Consider the following 24,768-nt stretch of genomic DNA (forward strand, 5'->3'; position numbering starts at 1 on the left):
TTTTTTTTGCATCCATCAGACTATCAGGAGGGCAGAACCATGCCCATTTCGTTCACAACTCTTTAACACATGTAAGATGCTCAGTGAACATGGAATGCATAGGGCAAAAACCACTCAGAATTCATAATAAAGGGGAAGAGGCTCCATTTAGAACCCTCTGAAAAACAGACCTCTCTCTTACCTTGTGATCTGTTCTTGGATAGCTTCAGTGTTGGCCTCTGCAAAAAGGTAGAGCATGGTGCAGCTGAAGTAGTGAGTGTGGCTATTTGGGTACCGCAGCTGATTTGCAATTGCATTCAAGAAGAGATACCGACCTAGATATTAACAAAACCCAGCTTAGCGAGAATTTGCTCTGAAAGGCCAAAGTGAGAAGACAAATAATTCTGACTGGCTGGATTTGCATTTCTGATACAGGTTCTCAAATTATCCTTTGGTTTCAACCAGTGGTGCTCAGGGCCCCAAAGAGTTCATTTCTGTGGGGTTTATTTCACTATTTTTTCACATTAAAAAAATTGTAGTTAAAAATATTAGTCTATTTAAAAATAAGAGACCTACTGCATATTAAGATAACCTGTTAATAAAAAATTTAAGTATTTCCCCCTGAGAAACTTAGAGAAGAGTGTCACTGTTTCACATTCTGCTGGATTCTCATTTCTGCCCTTATGTTCAATCTGTTCCAGTATGGTTATTTCATGTGGCCTCTGGAAACCGTCACTGTACACTTGTGACAATATGAGTGTGAAAAAAAGCAAATGTCTTTTTATTATTAAAATAGTTTTAACCCCACAGCCCTTCTTCTTCTTCTTTTTTTAAAATATTTATTTATTTATTATATATTTATTTTGGCTGCACTGGGTCTTAGTTGCAGCATGCTGGCTCCTTAGTTGCTGCATGCATACGGGATCTAGTTCCCCAACCCGGGATCAAACCAGGGCCCCCTGCATTGGAAGCGTGGAGTCTTACCCACTGGACCACCAGGGAAGTCCCTCATGACCCTTCTATAATGGTCTTGGGGATAATCCACTAAGGGTTCCCAGACTATACTTTGAGAAATGCTAGTTTAAACTTTATTGGAATAAGTATTAATTGGATTTGGTTGTCTCCCTCTGCTTGATATTACTGAGGTTTGTAAGGCCATCACAGTGAGCTTTAACACTTACTTAAAGGCTATCCACTTTTTTTGTTGGGCTCTGGATGTAATGGTATTCATTTGTGTTAAATCTTGATTTTAAGCTGTCTCAAACCCCCTCCTACAAATAGGCAAGTAGTATATACTCAAAATTAGCCTCTCAAAAATCCACAGCGAAGTTAAAGTAGGCATCCTCCTAAAGTGTATGCGTGTTAGGCTGAGCAGGACTATATCGTTGGTCACCACACCACCTACTACACAGAACACAAAAATCTGTAGTTCAACCAAGCAAGATGCAACCTACAATAGGAATTATACTGTGAACTTTTTTGCAGAGCAGGTAGGGGAAGTTCTATTCATTAATCTTTACACATTTAATATTTAACATATTGCCTGGCAAAGAGGCATCAATAAATGTTGGGATAAAAGGCAGGCTAACAAAAAAAGTAACATGAGCCTATTTTTAAAGAGAGGCTAGTAAAAAGAACATGTTTATTTTCACACTAAAAAAGAAAAATACTACAGTCATACACACTGAAATATTAACTGATGCGGTAAGGATTCTGGACGGTTTTTTTCCTTTATGCTTTTCTGTGTCTTCTGCATTGAGCAAATACGATCGAATTCAAGATAAAATAACCAGCCAGACCCATAACCATATTGACAGAACATTCTCTATTGTGGCTTAAAGTATTTTTGGGACCAGACTGTGACAAAATGTGCACAAAACTTGACTCTGAGAACTAGCTGGCTTCACTCACCTTCAGTGTCCAAGTCCACAGCCAGGTTCTGGAAGATGTCCATGTGAGCAGAGTGGGTGATCGTGCTCATTGAAGGTGTGCTGCCCTTGTTGTGGATGTGTGCAATGGCCTGAGTCCCTACATAGAGCACCAGTGCATTAATGAGCTGGAGGTTGTAGCGATTACCAGGCTCATTGGATACCTAAATGAACAAAACAGAAAGCTCCTGACTTACTGTCACAGAGGACTTAGGCATCGGATTTAGGCACCGATATTTCTAAGAACCCTTTTTATGCCTTTCATAGAAAAGCTGAACTGTTCCCAATATCCTCTGTGACTTAAATTTTAGAAATCTGCTTGAATTTGTGAGGTTATTTAACAAATACACAGTTGCACAAGGGTAGTTGTGTCAACAACAGAAATATGATTTCCCTTGGGAAACCAAAGCTTTGACAGTTACCAGCACAAAAATAAAGTTTATAAAGTCAAAATATGCACTATCTCACTTATAAAAAAGATTTGGAGAGGGAAAAACATGTGGTTTCTTGGTATGGAAAGACTGGAAAGATAATACAGCCTCAATCAATTTCTATACAGCAAATTGAACCAGAATCCATTTACTTAGAGGAGTCTCGGAGTAGGGGATGATTATCAGCAATCTTCTCTTACAGAAAACCAGTCCATTCCCTGGCTGCCTCTTCCAAGGCTATATAGCTTGTCACTGGTAAAATGTATAATCCAGTTAATCTCATCCAACCATTAAAAATGACAATGTGCTTTAAAACCTTTAAAGCAGGTTGAAAAGACTAACTTACAAGAGACCACACATAGAATTGTGCATACAAAGTGAAAGACACAACCAAGAGTTTAAGTCAAACCACTTAACCTGTAGGTTGCTGCGCAGATCAGAAAGAAAAGTGACAGGTGATCGAGTTTTAAGATAGGAATCCAAATCCTTTTTGAACTGGGGTGGCATCACTCCAGTAAAATTGGTGAGAATCCGGGGTGCGATGTTAATTTCACTCAACATATCCACCTGCCACAAACAAATACAAGAATCATAATCAGAAGCATCTGTAGGCCTTAACGGCAAACTGTATCTATGCTAGAAAGTAGTTGGATTGTTTTTCTAAAGTTATACACTTTACATCTTGAAGAGTAATCAATCTTTTTAAGAAATTTTTATTGAAGTACAGCACAATGTGTTAATTTCTGCTGTACAGCAAAGTGTTATTACTCATCTTTAATTAGAAGAAATAGATTCTTATAATTAAAGGTACCCATATACAAAATGATAGTAATCTCTCATTCTATACTATTTTCTCATTCTTAAAATAAGGCATGATAGGTACCTTTTGTAGAGAAGTCTAGTTGATACCACTAATTGTGTTTTTCCTGGAATTGGATTTCAAAACAAGAGTACAGAATGAGATTCCTTGCTCACCAAGAGCCCTAGTCTTTGAAAAGATGCCCCAAGCAGAACAAGACATTGTACTTGCTACTTTAAAAAAAAAATGCATGTGAAAAGAAGAGTAAAAAAATACATAAAAATTACAATAGCCATGTCAGGGTGGTATGATTTTTAAAACAGTCCCTTCTCTCCTTCTGATAATTTAAACAAAACACAAGTACACAAATCCAAAACACCTGTGAATTATGACATTTCAAGTGTCTATTCTGCAATTCTGTGCCACTGGGGCCACCCAGCAAATGACTGGCCCAATACCTAGGTTGAGGTTCTGTAAATATAGCTAAATTTAATATCAAAACTGAAAACAGCAACTAGACGAATACTGTGAATCAATATGCAGCAGCAGTATCATACTTTATCAGGCTTAATAACATGACAGCTTCCCCCAAAGAGCACCCTTAAAATAACTTGTAGGTGTGTGTGCTGGGGACAGCAAATACCCCACTTACTGGAGAAAGGACTAAAATACTAAGATAAAACTTGCTTTTTCCTTGAACTGTTTAGAACTTTACCTTCAGATTAGGAGTGAATGGGTCTGGGAGCCTCATGTTTCTTGGGAAGGCACTCAGGATCAGATTTCTTAGCTGGATACAATTAGGTGGGATCACATCACAGAATCCATAATGGTAATCACAAAGGAACTCAGGGAAATCATGCAAAAGAACCAGCAGCACTCTTAAAGTGCCCTATTTTTAAAAAACAAGAAAAACATTGGCTGTTTCTACATTAAGTAAGAAACTGGGAGTAGCATTTTTACTATTATGAATTTAATTGAAGTAAAAAAAAAAGGCAAAAGCATCATATGTATGCAGGCTTTAATTAACACTAGCAATAATATCACAAGTGATTTATCAAAATATCTACATCTGGAAATCATGAAAAACTAGGTACCCAGAGTTTATAATCTTGGATGCATGTGCTAGAAGAGGCCAGACAGAAACAAAAAATAAAAGCAATGATATAAGCTTCTATCTTCAAAAATCAGAAAAAGGACAGCTACTGAAAACCAAAGTAAGTAGAAGAAAAAGAGCAGAAATCAATTTAAAATTTTTTAAAGTATGGGGGTGGAGAATGGAAATCAAAGTTAGACCAGAAGTTGGTTCTGTGAAAAGATTAATAAAACTGATAAACCCTACCAAGACTGATGGAGAAAACACAATACCAGTAGCAGGAATGAACAAGTATCATCACTAATTCCTACAGATGTGAAAGACAGTTTAAGAGAATATTAAGCAATTTTATGCTAATAAACTTGACAATTCAGATAAAGTACACAAATTACTTAAAATCCAACTTACCAAAGCCCAAACAAAAAAAGAAAATCTGAATAGTACTTTATAATAAAGAAGTTAAACATGTTGCTAAAACCCTTCCTGCAAAGAAACACTAGGCCTAGATGGCTTTACTGGCAAATCCTTACAAATATTTAAGGAAAAATTAACACTATTCACAATCTTAATAGAAAAAGAGACCATTTTCCAACCCTTTCAATGAGACTAGCATAACCTTGATACCAAAATGTGACATAAAAATTAAAAAAAAAAACCCTAAATAATATAAATGGAAATCAGTGACATATCACAACCAAATGATCCACAAATGAATATAATGGCAGTTTAAGCATGTGAAAATTAATGGATTTAAAACATTGACCAAAAAAAAAAAAATTACATGATCTTGAATTCAAGAAAGCATCCAATAAAATTCAATACCCATTTAAATGATTTAAAAACTATCAGCAAATTATGAATAGAAGGGCATATCCTTAACCAGATAATGGTATCTGCAAAACAAAACTACAGATTTACAAAAACATTATACAATTCCACAAAAACATCAATATCTGGGAATATGTCTAAGGAAAGCATTGCAGAGGAAAATTAAAGACCTAACAACTAAATGGAGATATACATGAATTGAAAGCTTCAATATTATTATTAAGATGTCTATTTTCTCCAAACTGATCTACGTATTCAGTGCAATCTCAATTTAAATCCCAGCAAGTTTTTAGAAGAAAAGCTGATTACAAAGTTTTTATGGGACTGCAAGTGATACAGAATAGCCAAAATAATGTTACGAGAGAGCAAAGTTGAAGTCCTTTTTGAATTATTAGAGTAATTAGGGCTTACTCTACCTGATTACACTAGCTTTACAGTAAGTCTTACAACCAAGACAGTTTGATATTGCCCTAAGAACAGATAAACAGATCAACTAGAGAGGTACCCATATATACATAGTCAACTATTTTGACACAGCTGCCAAATCAATTGAACAGGAAATGAAGAACTATAAAAATGGTGCTGAAAAACCTTACCATACTTACTGGGCTGGAGAGTGTAAGGAAGGGGGAGGAAATGAACCTCATTATTCACAAAAATAAAGTTTTCTTTTTAAATGTAAATGTAAAAGCCAGAATTAATGGCTTCTTGGGCAGGGGGCAGGCACGTGCAGAACGGAATGCAATTTGAGATTGGCAAAGATTTCTTACCCAAGACACAAAAAGCAACATATAATAAAAGAAGAAAACTGGTAATTTTGACTACATTAAATTTAAAGCTTCCATCCCTCAAAAGACATATTACTTTTAACAGAGTGAAAAGGCAAGCCACAAGAGTAGATGTTTGAATATACATCAACAAAGGGCTTACCTCCAGAATACATAAAGAATCCCTGTTAAAATAAATAAGAAAAACCCAGATAATCCAATAGGAATATGACCACAAGGCTGGAAGAAGAACATCACAAAAGGAGGATACCCAAATGGCCACAAAAATCTCATTAAGAAATCAAGGAAATGCAAATTAAATCCACAATGAGATCCTACTGCACAACTGACAAAATGACTAAAACGAAAAACAATTTCAAGTATGGTAAGGATGGGGAGAAATAGTAATTCTAATGTGCTTCTGGAAGAGTTAACTGGTATACACATATATGAACATATGAATGCCTTATGATCAAGTACTGGTTATGCAGATATGTTTGATTTTTGTACTTTTCTGAATATATGTTATACTTTAAAAGCTTAATGATAGGGACATCCCTGGTGGTGCAGTGGTTAAGAATCCGCCTGCCAATGCAGGGGACACGGGTTTGAACCCTGGTCTGGGAAGATCCCACATGCTGTGGAGCAACTAAGCCCGTGTGCCACAACTACTGAGCCTGCACGCTACAGCCCACGAGCCACAACTACTGAAGCCCATGCACCGCAACGAAGAGTAGCCCCTGCTTGACACAACTAGGGAAAGCCCGTGCAGCAGTGGAGACCCAACACAGCCAAAAATAAATAAATTTTATATATATATATAAAAATATATAAAGCTTAATGATAAAAACAAACATTAGACCTCATATTCCCAGCTGAAGTGTTTAAGTGTTTTCGTGTTTAAGTGTTTTTAACTGCTTTAAGTGTTAAGTTTTAATTATTTTAATTTTAGAACTCCAAATTAATTACCTTGTAGAGGATTTGCATAGGTTTGGTGAGTTCCACATTTCTAAGGAAAGGCGCTAAATATTTGAATAAATCAATCAGTAGCTGTGCATACATAGGCCATCCCTGAAAGAAAGAAAGGTATGAGTCATAATTATCCTCAGTCAGCTGCCGTCCTGCCACCAAACAAGTTGCCCAAGCAGCTACACTGTGACTTTATTATCTTCTTCATATAGCTAGAGAATATGGACATTAGTACTTCTCTTAAAGACTGACTGGCTCGAGAAAGGAGTAAGCAAAATTATGGAGATAATGGGAAATGATATTTGAAACAAACTGGCTCCAGAAACTCCAGGATATATAGGTCCTTGTGCCTGTAGCAACATTTTAAATAGGGGGAGGAACTTCCAGACAGAACACAAAACACGTAGCCAACTGAGAAACTTGGGTCTGTTTTCTTAATTTCTTTTAAGTCCTGGATCTCAACCATTTATTTTCCCACTCCCAATTCCTCAACTCCTGGCAAATAACCTCATCCAATTTACAACATGAATCCTCTATTTTCACCCAAACTTGGCCTCCTCACCATATCCCAATTATACAAATTACGTTCATTTTGGAGTAGTTTTTATTCAATATATTTTCCCTCCTCCTGGAATGCACTTATTTGTCAAACAAAACGAAATCCATTTAAGGATTATTTCACTTTCTTTTTTACTAAACACACAGTAGTTACAGTCTCCCGATCTGAACGGTCAATCAAGGGTACTTCCTGGAGTACTCATTTGCCATTTAATTGCAAGATGGGAGAGAAACTTCTCATGCTGTTTATTCACAGTTAAGACTAAAAAACTCTTTACTCAAATTTGATCTTAATTTTTCTGATACAGTAGAGACCAGTGGTCCTCAACCCTGAATGTGAGAGCCTTTAGTATTTAGAGAACCTGTAAAACTGGCAGGTTTCTGAGTTCTATTACTCAGTTTTACATAGCTGTCTACAGAGGTGCTCTAAGGTTTCAACTTTTTTTGAAAATCCCTTAAGAGATTGACATAAGGTGACTCACAACAACTTGGAGAAGCAGGAACCTAATCATTGAGGAATGGCTTTCAGGCAGAGGCAGTCAAGTACTTGTTAAGCCTTTCTCCTTGACTTGACTCCACATTAAATGTAAGAACTCCCAACTAAGCCTGAAAGAAGTACAATGACTACTGAATGACTAAGAGTGCTAATAAGTCCCAGGTAGTTACAGTCGTCATCTGTAGGAGATAAACTGCAGCCACACCTTCTGCTGTGGCGTATGTGCCAGCATTCTTGCAATAAATATCCGATGGGAGATCAGTTCAAGCCAAGCATACACAAAGCCAGGAGCTTTGGTAGGCCTCAAGATGTGGAATGTGTTGCTGAAAGAAGAAAACCTTAGTCAGAAGCACAAGCTTAAATATGGTAAAAAAAAAAAAAATACATGAATATAATTAAGTAGACAACATGTAAGCTGCATTATGAATCAACATGCCTCAAATCCACAAGAGTTCTACTTCTCAAATTTTACTACACTACAACAGCAATCCTTAACAGGAAATCCTTAACAGTATTATATTCAACAGTACTCACCAGAAAGCTGTAAGTGTCTGGAAATTAATGGTTTCCAATACATGCTCAGGTGCATTGAGTTCCAAGAGCAGCATGATAAAAATTCGATGGTAGGGAAGCTGCTGAAATTCACTTTGCCGAACATCATGATCCTGTAGGAGAACTCCCACTACTATACCAAGGACCTACAGAGCACACAGATTATAGAGCTTGTAAATCACGAAGATAATTCATTTACCACTGTCTAGCCATGCTTTTTTACCTTGCATCGTTATGCCCCACATGAAAGGAAATATAAAATTACATACTGGTAGCCAAAGGGACCATGCATTGGGGTTTGATTTGCCCTACAGAATTTTGCATGGTTTCTTTGAATTTCCATACCCCTGTATATGGAAGTATACTAGACATGTATACGTTCCACAAGTTTTTCTAAAGCTCTAGAAATCAGCACGGTACATCATATTTTATCATGTTAACACAATCAAACCACCTAATTTTTCTGGTCTGACATAAAGCTGACAAGAGGCAAATGATTTATACTTCTCTTGGCATTTAGTAGATGGAAGGTCAGGTATGCTATTAGGTTGCAGAAATATTTAAGAACTATCCTGCATTCCACTTGATTTTATCACTGAACAGTGGGGGATGTATGTGAGCCCATTTGTAATTATCCAAGACCAAGCTCTAAGTTCATTTTTGCACTATCTTAACATTCAAATTTCCAGCAATTCCACTGCATAAATCAAACAGAAATTCTGCTTTGTTCCTTTTCAGAAAATCAAGACAACTGCAATGTCACTCATGGTATTTGAGTTGCCAATTTTTGTTATCAGTGGACATGTCTAGCCATCTCATTCACAGTGATTCTGTACATGGGGGCAAATCTCATTACTACCTAAATACTTTCTAGTGTACTCATTACCAAACATTAACATACTGAAAATACATTATATGTTTTTGTTTTGTTTTAGGGGAGGGGTGTCTTTCAGTTAAGGCACCATACTCTTCCTCTAAAACTCGGTGATTATGTTTACATATTATCTATGAATTTAATATCTGGACAGAAAAGGGGATATTACAAAATGTTTTGAGGGCCCTGTAGGGTCGAGAACCACTGATACAGACTTCAAGTGTGCAAAGACTAAGGCAAGAAAGGATTTCAGACCTTATTCAGCAGATTAATCTTTGTGACAGTGTTGGTGGCCTCCCCTGAGTGCTTTACCAGCAGTGCAATGAGTCGGACAAAGGCATCCAGGTTATGATAGCACTTGGCTCGGATCATGGTGGGATTAGCAGCAGGATTGTGCTGCTGTTCTGCCTGAGCACGGTAACTGATTTCAACACACATTTCAGTACACAGACGAAAGAACCTTGTTATGAGGTCATCAGTCTTCAGGATTCCTTGCTGGTGCATCTACCAAGGGAACAAAAACATTACAAGGCACAATGAGATAATACACATGAATAAAGTTTTAATTTTCATGTAAGAAGTATTCTTTCATTCAATCCTATTGTCACATTTGTGATTCTTACTTTGTAAAAAAAAAAAAAAAAAAAAAAGGGTCAGGAAAATGACTTTTACATTAAGGATCCATGACAGAATTCCTTCAGTTTTAAGTTTGACGGGAGTTGAGAGATAATAACATGGCAATTTTTAACAGCAGTCCATAGCCAGTAATTTCAAAAGTTAATTATGCAAATTAAACCAACTTTTAGTAACCCATTAAGTCATATTAAGACATTCTGGTCAATGTGTATTTCCCCCAAGTAAGAGATTAAGTTACATATATTTTAGTTTCTCACATAATTTCTTCTAACTGACTTAACCAATAACAACAAAGTTTTTGAAACTCCAACTAGCTGCACTAGGAAAATCAAATAATAATTTATACAGTAATAGGTACCAAAGCAAAATGCTCACAGATTATACCTGGCTATTTTAATGTAAATTAAGATAAAGTGGAAAGGGCAAGTTTATTTAAAAGAAAGGATAAAGTACAAATTTTATGACATATGATTTGGAAGTGAAGCAGAAAAGTTATTTCGCTAGTATGAAAGAAGAAAAAGAAGACAGTGTAACAAGCGTTAAGGCTGCAGAGGGAGGAGGTCAGTGCTGAAACCAAGCCCAGAATGAAAACTTGACCATTATCTTGGAAACTTTAAAACAATTTAAATGTCCCTTGATAAGCAATAACACAGCTGAACTGACAATAATATACCCTAGGAAAAACAGAAGGCCAGCAAAGGGACTTTGTACAATGAAATCTGAAAAACTAAGGGGGGGAGAAGAAATGAGGATAGACTGCTATGATCAAGAGGGAGCAGAAAAAGAAAAAAGGAATTCTCAAAAGGATTCAAAAGAGAATAGAAAAGTATAATACATTATCTTTTTCAAATGGAGAGAACAAGAGCAAATAAGCCAACAAGAGAGCTGAGACAGGTGCCACATCCATACCCATGAAATATCAATGATCACAAAAACCAATTGATTTGAAATTCCTCTATCCAAATCAGAAATCAAACTGTAAATATGCAGTAACAGCTTTTCAATAGGGTACGTTTTTATAATTCCCTCAATTCTTTTAAGGGGGAAACTTACTTAGTATGATTTACTAAGAAATTAGTCATCTTGAAAAGTAAATCCAATTCCTGACAACTTCTAAAATTCAAATCAGCTCTTCCACATTCAATTGTCATTTATTTGATAATAGATCTAATTTGCATCTTTCTTTGGTGGCACACCTAAGCTTTGGTCTCAGTTTGAAGAAATACAGTGGTCGAACTGCAGAAATAAGCTATTTTAGGTAGATAAGGTACTTAATTTAGAAAATAAAATTAAAATCTCCACCATTTAAATACTTAAGGTTTTTTTGTTTTGTTGTGTTGTGTTTTATTTTACTTTTAAATTAAAAAAAAAATTTTTTTTTGGCTGCACCTCAGGGCTTGCAGGATTCTTAGTTCCCTCAACCAGGGATTGAACCCAGGCCACTGCAGTGAAAGCACCAAATCCTAACCACTAGACCACCAGGGTGCTCCTTATTTTACTTTTTAAACATGGGCTATTATAAGAACTTTACAGATTAGCCCATAATCCCATCACTGCTGATTATCAAGCCGGTAAAATTACTATGTACATTTGGCAATTTCATTATTCATTACCTGACCCATTGTACTTTGTAGCTGTGACAACTGAAATCGGACAAAAAGAACTAAAGGGGATGGGAAATGTTGACTTTACTGCTTAGTGACCAATGATGGGAAAATAAACAGTATCAATTTAACAGAGTAACGATGGTGACATTTTTGGTTTACATGAGTATGGAGGTAACTGACCACAGGTACATAATACTGAGCTTTAATATTGGAGGCATCACACCCTACTTATGTTGAATAAAAAGCACCTTTCTTTCCAAAAGCTCTACCTGTCCAACAAACGCAGAGAAAGCTTTGGTACTGTCACGACCAGCTGCTGCTGAATGGTAGAGATTCACCCATTCCCTCAGAAGATACTCTGCCTTCTCCCTCAGGCCTGGAGGATCATCATACTCTGAGGCTTGAGAGATCCCAGAATGCATCATAAAGTTAGGGCCTCCATGAGCACGATCAATCATTGCTTCATAGTTGGATCGCACTACTTCCATCAGCTGGGGCAATCTAGTACAATAAATCCAGAATGAAAATCAGTCTATTCTTGGTTGTGATTTCACAGACATACAGTTGGACAATTTGTTTATTTAAGAGAGACCACAAGAGTGATGATAATTTTACCATTCCCATATTTAAACAAAACTATCCTCGGTTTCTTCATATCTGTTTACTCATGAGGACATAATATGCAAATGACTGACTTCAGTTAAGTCACTTCTTGACAAAAAAACGATGCCCAATGAAATGGAACTAATGTTCGTGGTCAAAAAATTATTCACTGCATGCCCGCTATGTGCCATGCTTTGTGTTATTCATCTTAATTCTCAACAGTTCTTCAAGATATTATTTCCATTTTATACAAGAAACAGGCTTAGGGAGGGTAAGTTGACTTGCCTAAAATCAGATTTTAAGCAGCAGAGCCAGGCCTTAAACAGAGGACTCTGACACCAAATCTAGTGCTGTATGTACTGCTCTATAGCAAGAAGGCTTGGCAGTTAGTTAAGCTTTCATATCTCAAGGGACAATATTAGGCCTCACCAAAGCTTACCATATGTTGTAGGTAAAGTAGTTATATAACAGGTAACGTTACTAAGTCTATTCAGTCATTTCTAAAGCTCTTAGACTGCTGAATACACAAGAATCCCAAAGCATTTCCTTCTCACCCTTCAGGAGCATTGCCTCTGGAGTGAGCATTAATCCTCATGAGGGTTTCAATGGTGTGGAACAGATCTGCCTCAGTAACATGGGCAACACTCCTTTCATCCACCAGCAGGATTTTTACCAATTGCATAGCAAATGCCACAGCCATGTAGTTTAAACCATTCTCCATTGACTGGCAACACAGAAAGCACAATGTAAGAAAGACAGCACTTATAGCAAACACACTTCCCAACTACCAGAGGTCACTTTTCCTGTTTAATTCCTTCCATACCTGAGCTAGGTGAAGATCATACTGTTGCATATTGACCAAATGATTGCGAATTAGCAACTCCACTGCCTCCACATTGTATTTATATTCATCCCGACACTCAATTAGGCACCTAGAAAAGTCAGTATTTCTTTATTCATAAAGGCTTAACCATACTATATATCAGGTAAAATAAAGAGCCCATTTTATTAAATGGTAACTTGTTCCAAATTAAGGATGTCTTGAGAACCAACTAAAAATCAGTTTTCAAGATTCAAAATAACCAGTAAAGAAGTAGAACAGACGACCCAGTGTTAAAACACAAGTTTTGTTCTCGAAGTCTAGAAAACAAAGCATTCCATTTATGAACATCACTTCTATGAAATCACTGAAACCTTTTAAAATCCATATCTATCATTTATTCCCCAAAACAAGGTACTGGTTCTCTGTATCCATCATGGGCACCAGACGGAAAAAGAACAAACATTCAACAATTCTCAGTACTTAGGGTCATGTATGTGAGAAAGCAGTTCAATAAATATTACTCTTCTAAGATGGCTACTGACCTTGTGATCTGTTTGTTACACCATGGAGACCCATATGCCCGGCCATCCTGAAGAGCTTTTAAGACCAAGAGGTGGCACTCTCTGTAGCGAAGCAGGAGGTCGGCATCAGCACCACTGGTGGCATCTAGTAAGCCCTCTACAGCCTATGGAAGAAAAAAAGTGTTCAGATCCATGGAAAATACAGTATTCAGCCCAATTATCAAAGTCAATAACCAAACCTTAATGCAAAGTACAACATACTTTCTAAAGCCACAAGTTAACAATCTCTCCATTCACTAAAATCCTTTTCACTTGCCTAACACACACACTCTCTGAGTTCTTTCTAGTCCATGCTTAGTGTTCTTCCCTGTCAAGAAAGGTGACACTGTCCCTAAACAGTAATAACCTAATGCTGCCCCATACCCCACCCCCTTACCCAAGTACTTGGATCAACTGTCCCTCAAAATCTAAAGGGCTATCTTTTAAAGTTTCTTAAATAATCGTAATTCCAGAAAATCTTACCTTTATGGAAAAAAGAAAAGATTTCACACTTTACAGTTGTAACTATTTACAACACTCTACTCTGGAGAAAATCATCTGCTTATTACAAAACAAAACTTGCTTTATATTAATTTTAAAAATTTTAAGCATAACTTAAGTAGATAATGGTGCAGGTCACTAGATATTTACAAACCTACTTTCTTCTAAAATTAACAGTTTAAGAACTAACCTTCTGGAGCAATCCAAGAGCAGCTATGGCATCCCGAGAGTTTCGAGATAATACTACAACCTCCAAAAGACTTCTAAGAGCCTGAGCTTGGGGGTTCATGGCCAAAGTTGGTGGGATGGCGTGAAGGTGCTGCTCCAGTTCTGTAATGCACTTATCATAAATCTGAGCTACGTCATCTGTTGCCCAAGCTTGCTGTTTTGGAGGAGGAAATAACCAAAATAAGAGAGGGGGGGCGGGGGGGGGAAGAGAGAGGAAAAAAATTAAAGATTTTTCACTGGCACAGGTAGCAATTTAAAAGTCTATTGGGGGGCTTCCCTGGTGGTGCAGTGGTTAAGAATCCGCCTGCCAATGCAGGGGACACGGGTTCCAGCCCTGGCCCGGGAAGATCCCACATGCTGCGGAGCAAGTAAGCCCATGTGCCACAACTACTGAGCCCGCATGCCACAACTACTGAAGCCCGTGTGCCTAGAGCCCATGCTCTGCAACAAGAGAAGCCACCGCAATGAGAAGCCCGCACACCGCAACGAAGAGCAGCCCCCGCTCGCTGCAACCAGAGAAAAGCCCACGTGCAGCAACGAAGACCCAACGCAGCCAAAAATAAAATAAATTAAATTAAAAAAAAAAAAGTCTACTGGGGGACTTCCCTGGTGGTCCAGTGATAAAGAATCCGCCTTCCAATGCAGGGGGAAAGGGTTCGATCCCTGGTCAGGGAATAAGATCCCACATGCCGTGGGGCAACTAAGCCCGCATGCCACAACTACTGAGCCTGCGAGCCTTAACGAGTGAGCCCGCGTGCTGCAACTACAGAGCCCACGTGCCCTGGAGCCTGCGCACCACAACTAGAGAGAGAAAATCCACACGCCACAACGAAGAGCCCGCGCCGCAATTAAAGATCCCGCATGCCGCAACTAAGACCCGATGCAGCCAAAAAAATAAATGAATATTTTTTTTAAAAAAGTCTATTGGTATAGACCAATAGACTACCTTATTAACTACCCTTATTATTTTTTTTCTCTCTCTCTTTTTCATCAAAACATGGAGGGGCTCTTCCATTCCCCTTCCTGAACTGTTTGGTCTTGATGCCATTAAGTGGTGCAGTGCAAAGCAAGCACTGGTGGGGGTGTGTTTTGTTTACTTGATAGTGGAAAGCCTTGCAGACACCAATACAATCAAGTGATGAAAGAGCATGATAAATAATGGGAAAGGCTGAGAGCAGCACCACTTGTAGCATCTAATCTGCAGCCTATGAAAGTATATAATCCAAACCATGGAAAATATAGTATTCAGGCCAACTGTCAAAACCTAATAGGACAGAATAAGAACACAGCATCATTTCTGTGGTATTCCTATCAAAGATGTACTACCTGAATCTATTCATGAGAACATACTGTACAAACCCAAATCAGGTCATTCTACAAAATCACTGGCCTGTAATCAAAGTGTGAAGGCCATGGGAAGATGAGAAAAGGAGCTGGAGTAGACTGACCTGCGGGAAAAATTTTAAATATGACGACTAAATGAAATGTGTGGTGTTTTTTGTTTTTTTTTTTTGGGGGGGGGGGGGGGGTGGTGCGCCGCACAGCTTTCGGGATCTTAGTTACCTGACCAGGGATCGAACCCAGGCCCCCACAGTACAAGCACAGAGTCCTATCCACTGGACCGCCAGGGAATTCCCTGAAATGCGTGATTCTGATTTAGGTCCTTTTACTCCAAAAAGACAATACTGGGACACTTGGTAAAACTTGAATTAGGTCTAAGGATTAGATGATACTAAGGTATCAGTGTTAACTTCCTGATTTCAATGGTTATACAATGGTCACACAGAAGAACGTCTTTGTAGGAAACACAGACCAAAGGATTCAAGAGACTGGGCCATCAAGATCAGCACCTATGTTCAAATGGTTCAAAAGGAAAATGTTTCCCCTTACATTTTCAACTTCTGTGTAAATAACATTTCAAATTTTTAGAAAATGTTTTTATAAAGAACAGAGGAAGCCATGAGGTCACCACGTAAATTCCTTTAGTTAGGCCAAACATGAAAGTTAAATCAACCTCATGGATTTAAAAAAATTCCCGAATGCCATGCTTATCTGACACAAAGAATATCTATACAACTCAATAACCGTGGGTAATTTTTTTCCCTATAACTTAAGCTCCCAGGAACCAGTGATAGATTAACTGACAAAAACATTCAAATTAAACTGTAAATTACTCAATTTAATCCAAGACGAGTATTTACCTTCATGGGCTGAGCTAAAAATCCTGTGGGCTGACTTAAATCATTTGTAGGCAAGAAGCCAGGCACATTGCGTGCAAACTCTTCATAAACAGCCAGCTGCTTTGGGTCCACACCACCAACCTTGGAAGAAGAAAACTTACTTTAACAGGATTCTTTTCACAATCAAGGGAAACCTTTTTATCAAAATGGAAATTTTGCATGGGAGTAAGCACAGGGGTTCTGAGAAGGGACACAGGAGTCATTACAACATTTAACAGCATGACTGAATATGCATGCATGTGCATGCACACAGTTCAGTGTTTCCTATTTCCCTGAGACCTATTAGAGTCACCCTTATTTATAAATTAAGAGCTTTTCCACTGGAAAATGACTCAAGTAGGACCATGCTGCCAGTGCAATTCTCCAGTGGAGCTGGTAAAAATGATAAAATTTCTCAACATCGTCTTCTCACCAACAACCAACTAGCAATAAAAACTCAAGTACCAGAAGGGAAGACCAAGTTGGGAAACAAAAACTAAAAGGCACTTCAACAACAGGGGGAGGGGACACATCTAAGCTATTTCTATGTCTTCTCCACAGGTAACCTTTAAGTGAAATGAAATGTTTTCTCAGAAACAGCATTTAAACCCCCTATCCTAGTCCTGGTGAGGAGTTAAGCAACAAGAACAGAAAGAAAACAAAGATGGGGCAGGGAGAGACAGAGCCCCCAATTCTCACTTTCAGCCTGATTTGCTCTGGCATCCGCTCAGCTTGGTATGTTAACACAACAGGATCACAGTACCTGCGCCCTTCTTGCCTAGCATGTTTTCTCAGCTCAAATTCCTGCAAACAAAAAAAGTCACTGAGGTTCTTGTTATGAGGCACTTTCTTAAATGGAAAAACAAAATACTTAAAAGGCAAATGCTAAACACTTACAGTTGCTAATCTCTTGTCCATCTCAGGGCCTGCTTTTTCCACTGCAGTCTTCTGAATAAAACAGCAAGCTAATTCACAATTGTCCTGAGCTAACTGAGCAGCTGCCTGATCCATCATTTCCCTTTGTTGTGGGGATGCAGTCTATTGGGAGGGGGGGAGAGAGAAAAAAATTTAAAGTTTTCTGTGGGTAGACGAAGCAGATAGATGGGATAATAGAAAATGCAGTGCTTAGACAAATTAATTTTAGAAGTTCCAACTCTACTTATGACTCATTAGCTGTGACCATGAAATAGTCTAACAATCATCTTCATCTACAAGATGAAAATACTACTCAACTGAAACATCTTACCAGGTTTCTGTGAAGATGGTGAACACTATGAAAGCAGTAAAGCAGTAAACAAAGGCATTATTAACCACGACATCTGAGACTCCAAATTAATAACTGAGTTACCTGAAAAGTGTATGTGTGTGTCTGTGTGGTGTGTGTGTGCTCGCACAGACATACAGAGTCACTTTAAGTTGTTTTGTACTGTCCTACTCCAAAGTACTTTAAATTCTTCATGGTAAACAGAATCAAGACTGTTAACTTAGGCAGTTTTTAAAAAAATCCTTCATTTCTTTAAACCAGTAAATATCTGGAGTATCTACTATCTGCCAAACATTATTAACGATATAATAGTGAGCAAAAACAGACATGATGCTTCACCTCACAGAATTTACAGTCTAAAGGGGAGGACATCAAACACATATGGTAACTATTATAATAAGTGGAAATGCTCACTGTTACTAGCAAAGGAAAAGAAACATTTTCAGATAAGCAATAATGAGTTTTATACAACAACAAGAAAATAATCGACTTACACGAAGGGCTGAGGCAAAACTGTTTTTCAGGTTGGTGGATATGCTCATGAGTAAAGGTTCCCTGCAAGTAATCATAGCCATTCCAGCTGTCAAGTTTCGCATCATGTGATGAGCTGCTATTCGCATTCGAGATTCCTCAGAATCCAGGGCAAAATCTTTCCTGACTATTTGCTCACAAGTAGTCATGGCAATCTTAATTGATCGATCCACTACAGGATGGACCAGCTCCTGGACGGCCCTTTCAATTGCTTGGCGCACACACTGCTTCAACTGTGGATGGGCCTGAAACAAGGGAATCTAGGGAGGAAAAAACAAGTCAATAGCTTGTTTAAGTAAGACAACCCAATTTCTGTCAGTAATCACACCCATGTTTTTGTCATTATTTCAAGGTTAACCATGAACTACCAATTTCTACTTTAAATTAACCAATGAAAAGCTAAGGAAACAACCTGGGCTCCAAAGAAGGCATAGTAGTCAGTATATCTTGTGATACGTGATTATAGGTAAAATTTAATGGGCAAACTGTTCATTACAAGATGCTTAAAGACACTACCTGCTTAGTCAAAATTTGTGGCTCAAGTACTCCTAAAGAAAGTAACTTCTTGGGACTTCCCTGGTGATCCAGTGGTTAAAAAATCTGCCTTCCAATGCAGAGGACGTGGGTTCGATCCCTGGTTGGGGGACTAAGATACCACATGCCATGCCAAGGGGCAACTAAGCCCGTGTGATGCCAACTACTGATCCCATGCGCTCTGGAACCCGCGTGCCACAACTAGAAAGAAGCCTGTGCGTGACAACTAAGACCCGACGCAGCCATAAATAAATATTAAAAAAAAAAGAAAGAAAGAAAGAAGAGAAGCTTCTTTATTAGCATGGGGAAATGCGAAAAGAATCAAGTTTACAGAGAAAAGACTTTTTTTTAAAAATCACATATTCTGTTTTAATAGGTTATGCCATATTTTTTCCCCAAAATGATTATATTATACCCCCCACCAGCAATGCATAACAGTTTCTATTGTACCAACAGCTGGTATGATCATACTTTCAATTTTTGCCTAGTTGGGGGATTTTAAATTTTATATTGTGGTTTTAATTTGCATTTTCCTGACAGCTAATGAGGTTTAGCATTTTCCATATGCTGGATGACTTTTGATATTTCTTCTTCTACAAAATATATCTTCAGTTTTTCTGTTGGGTTCTTTTCTTGGTTTGCAGGTTTATTTATATGCACTAAATACTAATCCTTTGTGGTTATATCTATTGGGACTATCATTTCTGTTTGTGGCTTGTCTGTTCACTTTCTGCATGGTACTTTTGTTTTTTAAATTAAAAAAATTTTACTGAAGTATAGTTGACTTAAAATATTACATTAGGGCTTCCTTGGTGGTGCAGTGGTTGAGAGTCTGCATGCCAATGCAGGGGACACGGGTTCGAGCCCTGGTCTGGGAAGATCCCACATGCCGCAGAGCAGCTGGGCCCGTGAGCCACAACTGCTGAGCCTGCGCGTCTGGAGCCTGTGCTCCCAACAAGAGAGGCCATGATAGTGAGAGGCCCGCGCACCGCGATGAAGAGTGGCCCCCGCTCACCACAACTAGAGAAAGCCCTCGCACAGAAACGAAGACCCAACACAGCCAAAAATAAATAAATAAATTAGTAAATTAAAAAAAAAAAAATATTACATTAGTTTCAGGTGTACAGCGTAGTAATCAGTATTTTTATAGATTACACTCCACTAAGTTATTACAAGATAATGGCTATAAGAGAAAAGGCTTTCTACAAAAACTATTATTTTCAAAATAGCAAGCGTTTTATAAAAAATTACCATACACTGAAACCTGCTTCATTGAAAGACTGCTTCCAGGCATTCACTGAAGTTTTAAGAAACTTAAAAAAATATTCATGATGAACTTATAAAAATATTCAATTATTGGGAGTATTATAAAAGAGAATCATAATTTCTAGACCTAGTTTTTTCCCCAAAAACCAAGTGCCACATCTACAGAAGCAAAAACAAACAAAAACAGGTTAAAAATGATCTCTTTAAAACCCTTTCAAAGTCCTTTAAAATACAAAACTTCAATGTATTTATGTTACGACTGTTTCAATTTCTAAAAAGCAAAGACCATGAAATCTGATTTTGAACTAAACAACTGTGTTAAGCAGAATAAGAGAATGAGGATAAACAAGCAATCATCACCCTCAATATACAGAGTAGAATACTACCTTTAAGTATAGGAAAAAAGACTCACGGGAAGTTACTTAATAGACCAGACAATCTCACAGAATCAGGCCACAGAAACATAACTGAGCGTACTAAGTCCACTTCCAGACCTTGGCCTGGAGACTTTACACACACACACGCACACACCAGCTCAGTTCCAGCTATCTTCCAAGAGATATGGCTTAATGCAAGACTAAGGTGACATGATAATAAAGAACAAAAACCTAGGGATTTCCCTGGTGGCACAATGGTTAAGAATCCGCCTGCCAGTGCAGGGGACATGGGTTCAAGTCCTGGTCCGTGAAGATCCCACATGCTGCGGAGCAACTAAGCCCGTGCGCTACAACTACTGAGCCTGCGCTCTAGAGCCTGCAAGCCATAACTCCTGAGCCTGCGTGCCGCAACTACTGAAGCTTGTGCGCCTATAGCCTGTGTTCCACAACAAGAGAAGCCACCACAATGAGAAGCCCGCGCACAGCAGCAAAGAGTAGCCCCCGCTCGCCATGACTAGAGAAAGCCTGCACACAGCAACAAAGACCCAACACGGCCAAAAATAAATAAATAATAATGATAAAATAAAATAATAATAAAAAGAGAACAAAAACCTATGGTATACACTAAGCATCTTCTGACTATATAAGGAATACTTAGAGATTGTGATTATATTGGCAGCTTACTTACTTTTCATGGGTTTGGATATGAGGGGCCAATATAAGTGATGTCTAGTCACAACGACTTATTTTTAGAGTAGAAAAAAGATCTCAGCTATACTACACAGCAATTCCTGATCCCTACTCTCTGCCACAAAAGCCTACAACCTAGGAATCCAGAAGGAAGGGGAAGAGGGATGGGAAAGTAACCAGTCTACCTTGTCACAAAGTAGGAATTGAGGAATAGGGTGGTGTTTACTTACTGTTGGGTTTAGAGTAATGTGTGGTGCCAGGCCTGCAAGGGAATAGACATTGATGTCATGGTAGCTGTACTGTGGCTGTGGTGGAACCGTGGCTGTACAGGTGGTACTGGTAGCTGGTGTTGTAGAAGTTGCTAAATGTAGAGAGATAAAATAAGAGCTTATTAATAAAAGGAGCACACTTCTTGACTTCACTATAAAATTAGCAGGGCATCATGTGGTCTTTATCTAATTAAACTAATTGAATGGGGGAAGGGGTGGAACAGGTCACATTCTTCCACCTTGAATTATTATAAGGGAAATTGTTATTTTAATAGAGATTTGAACAAAGCATGTAAAACTGTATTGGTGCACGGTGGCCACAGAAAGCAACTGATGGGTCACACCACATTAGCAGGCCCAAGCCTTGTTCGATTATTCTATATTATAGATGTCAGTTTTCAACCTAGGCTGTTCCCTCAATTTACCTGGGGATTCTTAAACTGAGAGCTGAGAAAAAGAAGAAAAGCTGGTTCATTCTAACCACAACTCCCAATCATTCTACACTCCTACAGCCCCCGCACTTCCAATCCTCCTGGACCCAGGTCAAATAATCCACTCCCCTAACAGGTCGAGCTGATCTGGCCACTCCCAGATTTGAGGAATAACACAGGTCATCATGCCAATGCAGTTCTTTCTCGGAGACCTCAAACAATGTAAAAGATAACCTGGCTTAGTTGGGATATGAGAAACAACTGATTAATAATATTAGTTATGAATACCACATGAACTACCCAGATAGATTCCAATACAGTAAGACAATGCCTAAACATAACTAACTTTTACTTAATAATTTAGAAGGCTCACCAGAAAGTACACAAAGTTTCAGCACCCCATTACACAGAATAATTATAATTTGTTATATGCATGGGAATGTACCATTAAAGAGAACATCTGATAAACAGAGGGCTAATTATCACACTTACTTGTGGTTGTGATTGGAGGGAGCTCTTCTGGCTGCTTGACATCTTTCTTTGGAGCAGAGAGTTGCTCATCTAAGTTCTTTAGGCGATCTTTATCCTTTAGGAGGTTTCCAGGTTTCAGCTCATTGATGTCTAATGCAAGGTTCTTGCAGAGGACCTCAATCTCAAACTTCAAGTTTAACTGCATAATTCCAGTATTCAATTAGAATATTAAAAATGAAAATTTAGCTTCATATTATACAGTATTCTCACCCATTTGTCATAGTGCTTCCCCCCAAATACCCTCTTTTTCCTGTAAATTTTAATAATGTAAAGCCAGAGAGTGTTCTTAGGGATAAAGAGCAACAAATTTACCTTTAAGTCATGTTCCTGATGTAGCTCAGCTAATACATTCATAATTGCCATTGTCCAGGGGTTGGGTGGCCTAAAAACCTAAAGAAAACTGTTATGTTAAGCTTGCCCCAAAATTACTCTTTAATTTGTATTATCTAAAAGTTAAGCACTAACACCTATGTGGCCATAATAAAACCCCTAGCCTTCCCATCTATAATATTATATTTCAGAAAAACACCAGAACCCAAAACCACCCATTAAAACCAGTCCTATAATACTACTTGGCCTCTCAATTTGTAAATCCCAAGTTTCCCTGAGGAAAACTAACTGAACTAGCTCTATGTCCATAAGAACTAAGGATATAGCCTCTAAACCTTGTGCTAAAACAAACTAACTCTTACAAATTAGCCATCAATAAAATATTAAAATTTACTCACCACACTACGAATGCTAGATTCTAAGACTTTGGCAACAAAGGGGACTACATAGAGCAACTCTTGCTGTCCTTTAACATAAGCCTCTAGCAGCAAAGATTTTACATCCAAGTCCTAGAATAAAAAACATTTTTAAAAGCTGGTAATATACTAGAAAATCCCTCACAAAACACCCCCAATTATACCTTGCCAAACTCGCCCCTGAAATTGGAATCAATAACTTGACCCTTGCCTTATGAAAAGGAAGGGGTAACAATCATACCTTATTGGCTTTTGTTTATCCTGCTAAACAATGTGAGGCCATGAGCATGCAATTAGGGATTCAAAACATGGGCCAAACTTTTACAGCCCCAAATAAAGTCGAGACTTTTAAACAGAATATGCTGTATGAACATTCTCAAGTTTTACATGAGCTTTTAGTTGAAACTCACAGTGTGTAAGATGGGTTTATTTTTAGCTAGTGTGATCATTCCTAGCCAATGTCCCAAATTCTTCAGCAAAGAACGATCAGAGAAATTGGCTGCAGCTTTATCAGAGGTCAGGAGCACCTGAAATAGTGCAGGATTAAGGAAGGTATGACAATGAGCTTATAAAAAAATATTCTCAACTAAATGTTTAAGAATTCCATTATTCTACATTAAAAACAAGCTGTCAATAGAGAACATGCCCCCAAAGTAGATCTTGTCCATGTATCATTGTGATATTTTGTTGTGTTCAGTGACATTTTTACCTTCAAATGCCTTTCCATTAAAAACAAACAAACAAAAAAGGTAATACAAATATACTGTATAAAGTAACACAAGGTTAAAAGTATCATGTATGGTCCCACAACTGAAAATTTTAGCTAGGTTTGAAGCAGAGACCCAACTGCAAATCTATCTGGAAGAGCTAAATTCAATTCAAATGAAGACTATAGCTATACTTTTTAAGTCCTTCCCAGACAGCAGGCATACTGAGGAACATAACAAGATTGCAGTAAATGTTGTGATCTTTAGCATTATCTCTGGAGACAACTAAGATAACTTTCTAGAATACAGTGTAATATTGCTTACACACTTATCACATTTCTAGGAGACCTAATCCATTTCTTCAATTCTTTACTTCTTACTTTCTTAAGGGGGACAGAACCAACACATGAGAGTGCCTTGGGTACACACGAAGAGTGTCTTGGGTACACACATATATCCACTTACTATATGATACCTTTTAATTTATGACGTTAAATTTGTAATTTAAACTTTTGTTTAAAAGAAAGGATCTTGAAATTCTGCTCCAAATTATGCGGAAATTTTCATATATCCCAATCATCCTTACTATCAAATAACAAAGGCTGAATATAGTTATGTTCCTTAACTCCATACAGCAACAGCAGAATGGCACAAAGTCAGCTGTGCAACAGAAAGGAGCCAGGAATTCTTTTGCACTACAGCGTAACCAAGAATAGGGAAAATTCCTATCCACAGGTTTAAATATAGTGCTGGTTCCTAAGCCAATATTCCAAGTTATTCAGCAAAGAATGTTTTCAGCTACATGCTGGTTCACACTGTTTTCTTGAAAAGTTATTCCTCCTAAGACAAATACTTGGATTTTACAGAACAAGCATTAGCTCATTAGGAAGAGTGTGAACTTAAACTTCTGAGAATGCTAAACAACAGCTATTCCACAATAGGTCTAGAGTCTTGAGATATCTAGCATTTAA

General features: G+C 38.0%; 1 protein-coding gene and 1 non-coding gene across 10 annotated transcripts in view; both read right to left on the reverse strand.

The window, feature by feature from the left end:
• The window catches only part of CNOT1 (CCR4-NOT transcription complex subunit 1), a 103,737-nt gene that overhangs the window by 1,609 nt on the left and 77,360 nt on the right, over positions 1-24,768 (reverse strand). For 5 of the 9 annotated variants that reach the window (XM_036832602.1, XM_036832603.1, XM_036832599.1 and 2 more), the window contains 22 exons: positions 23,501-23,617; positions 23,073-23,183; positions 22,657-22,734; positions 22,306-22,483; positions 21,344-21,474; positions 18,210-18,506; positions 17,349-17,489; positions 17,151-17,255; positions 16,434-16,553; positions 14,195-14,386; positions 13,486-13,628; positions 12,944-13,052; positions 12,675-12,844; positions 11,766-12,018; positions 9,530-9,778; positions 8,383-8,546; positions 8,054-8,171; positions 6,795-6,896; positions 3,853-4,026; positions 2,756-2,905; positions 1,891-2,071; positions 182-314 (listed from right to left, as the gene is read on the reverse strand). In XM_036832602.1, the coding sequence (XP_036688497.1) occupies positions 182-314; positions 1,891-2,071; positions 2,756-2,905; positions 3,853-4,026; positions 6,795-6,896; positions 8,054-8,171; positions 8,383-8,546; positions 9,530-9,778; positions 11,766-12,018; positions 12,675-12,844; positions 12,944-13,052; positions 13,486-13,628; positions 14,195-14,386; positions 16,434-16,553; positions 17,151-17,255; positions 17,349-17,489; positions 18,210-18,506; positions 21,344-21,474; positions 22,306-22,483; positions 22,657-22,734; positions 23,073-23,183; positions 23,501-23,617 (3,416 nt within the window). Of the gene's footprint in view, positions 1-181; positions 315-1,890; positions 2,072-2,755; positions 2,906-3,852; positions 4,027-6,794; positions 6,897-8,018; positions 8,172-8,382; positions 8,547-9,529; positions 9,779-11,765; positions 12,019-12,674; positions 12,845-12,943; positions 13,053-13,485; positions 13,629-14,194; positions 14,387-16,433; positions 16,554-17,150; positions 17,256-17,348; positions 17,490-18,209; positions 18,507-21,343; positions 21,475-22,305; positions 22,484-22,656; positions 22,735-23,072; positions 23,184-23,500; positions 23,618-24,768 lie in introns of those variants that run through there. The other 4 variants (XM_036832605.1, XM_036832606.1, XM_036832604.1 and 1 more) reach the window with 2 other exon arrangements.
• LOC118886024 lies at positions 24,410-24,548 on the reverse strand. Its single transcript, XR_005017652.1, has one exon. It is a non-coding gene; the product is annotated as a small nucleolar RNA SNORA46 (small nucleolar RNA).

This window comes from Balaenoptera musculus, chromosome 19, assembly GCF_009873245.2.
Source record: "Balaenoptera musculus isolate JJ_BM4_2016_0621 chromosome 19, mBalMus1.pri.v3, whole genome shotgun sequence".
NCBI classification, from domain to species: Eukaryota; Metazoa; Chordata; class Mammalia; order Artiodactyla; family Balaenopteridae; genus Balaenoptera; species Balaenoptera musculus.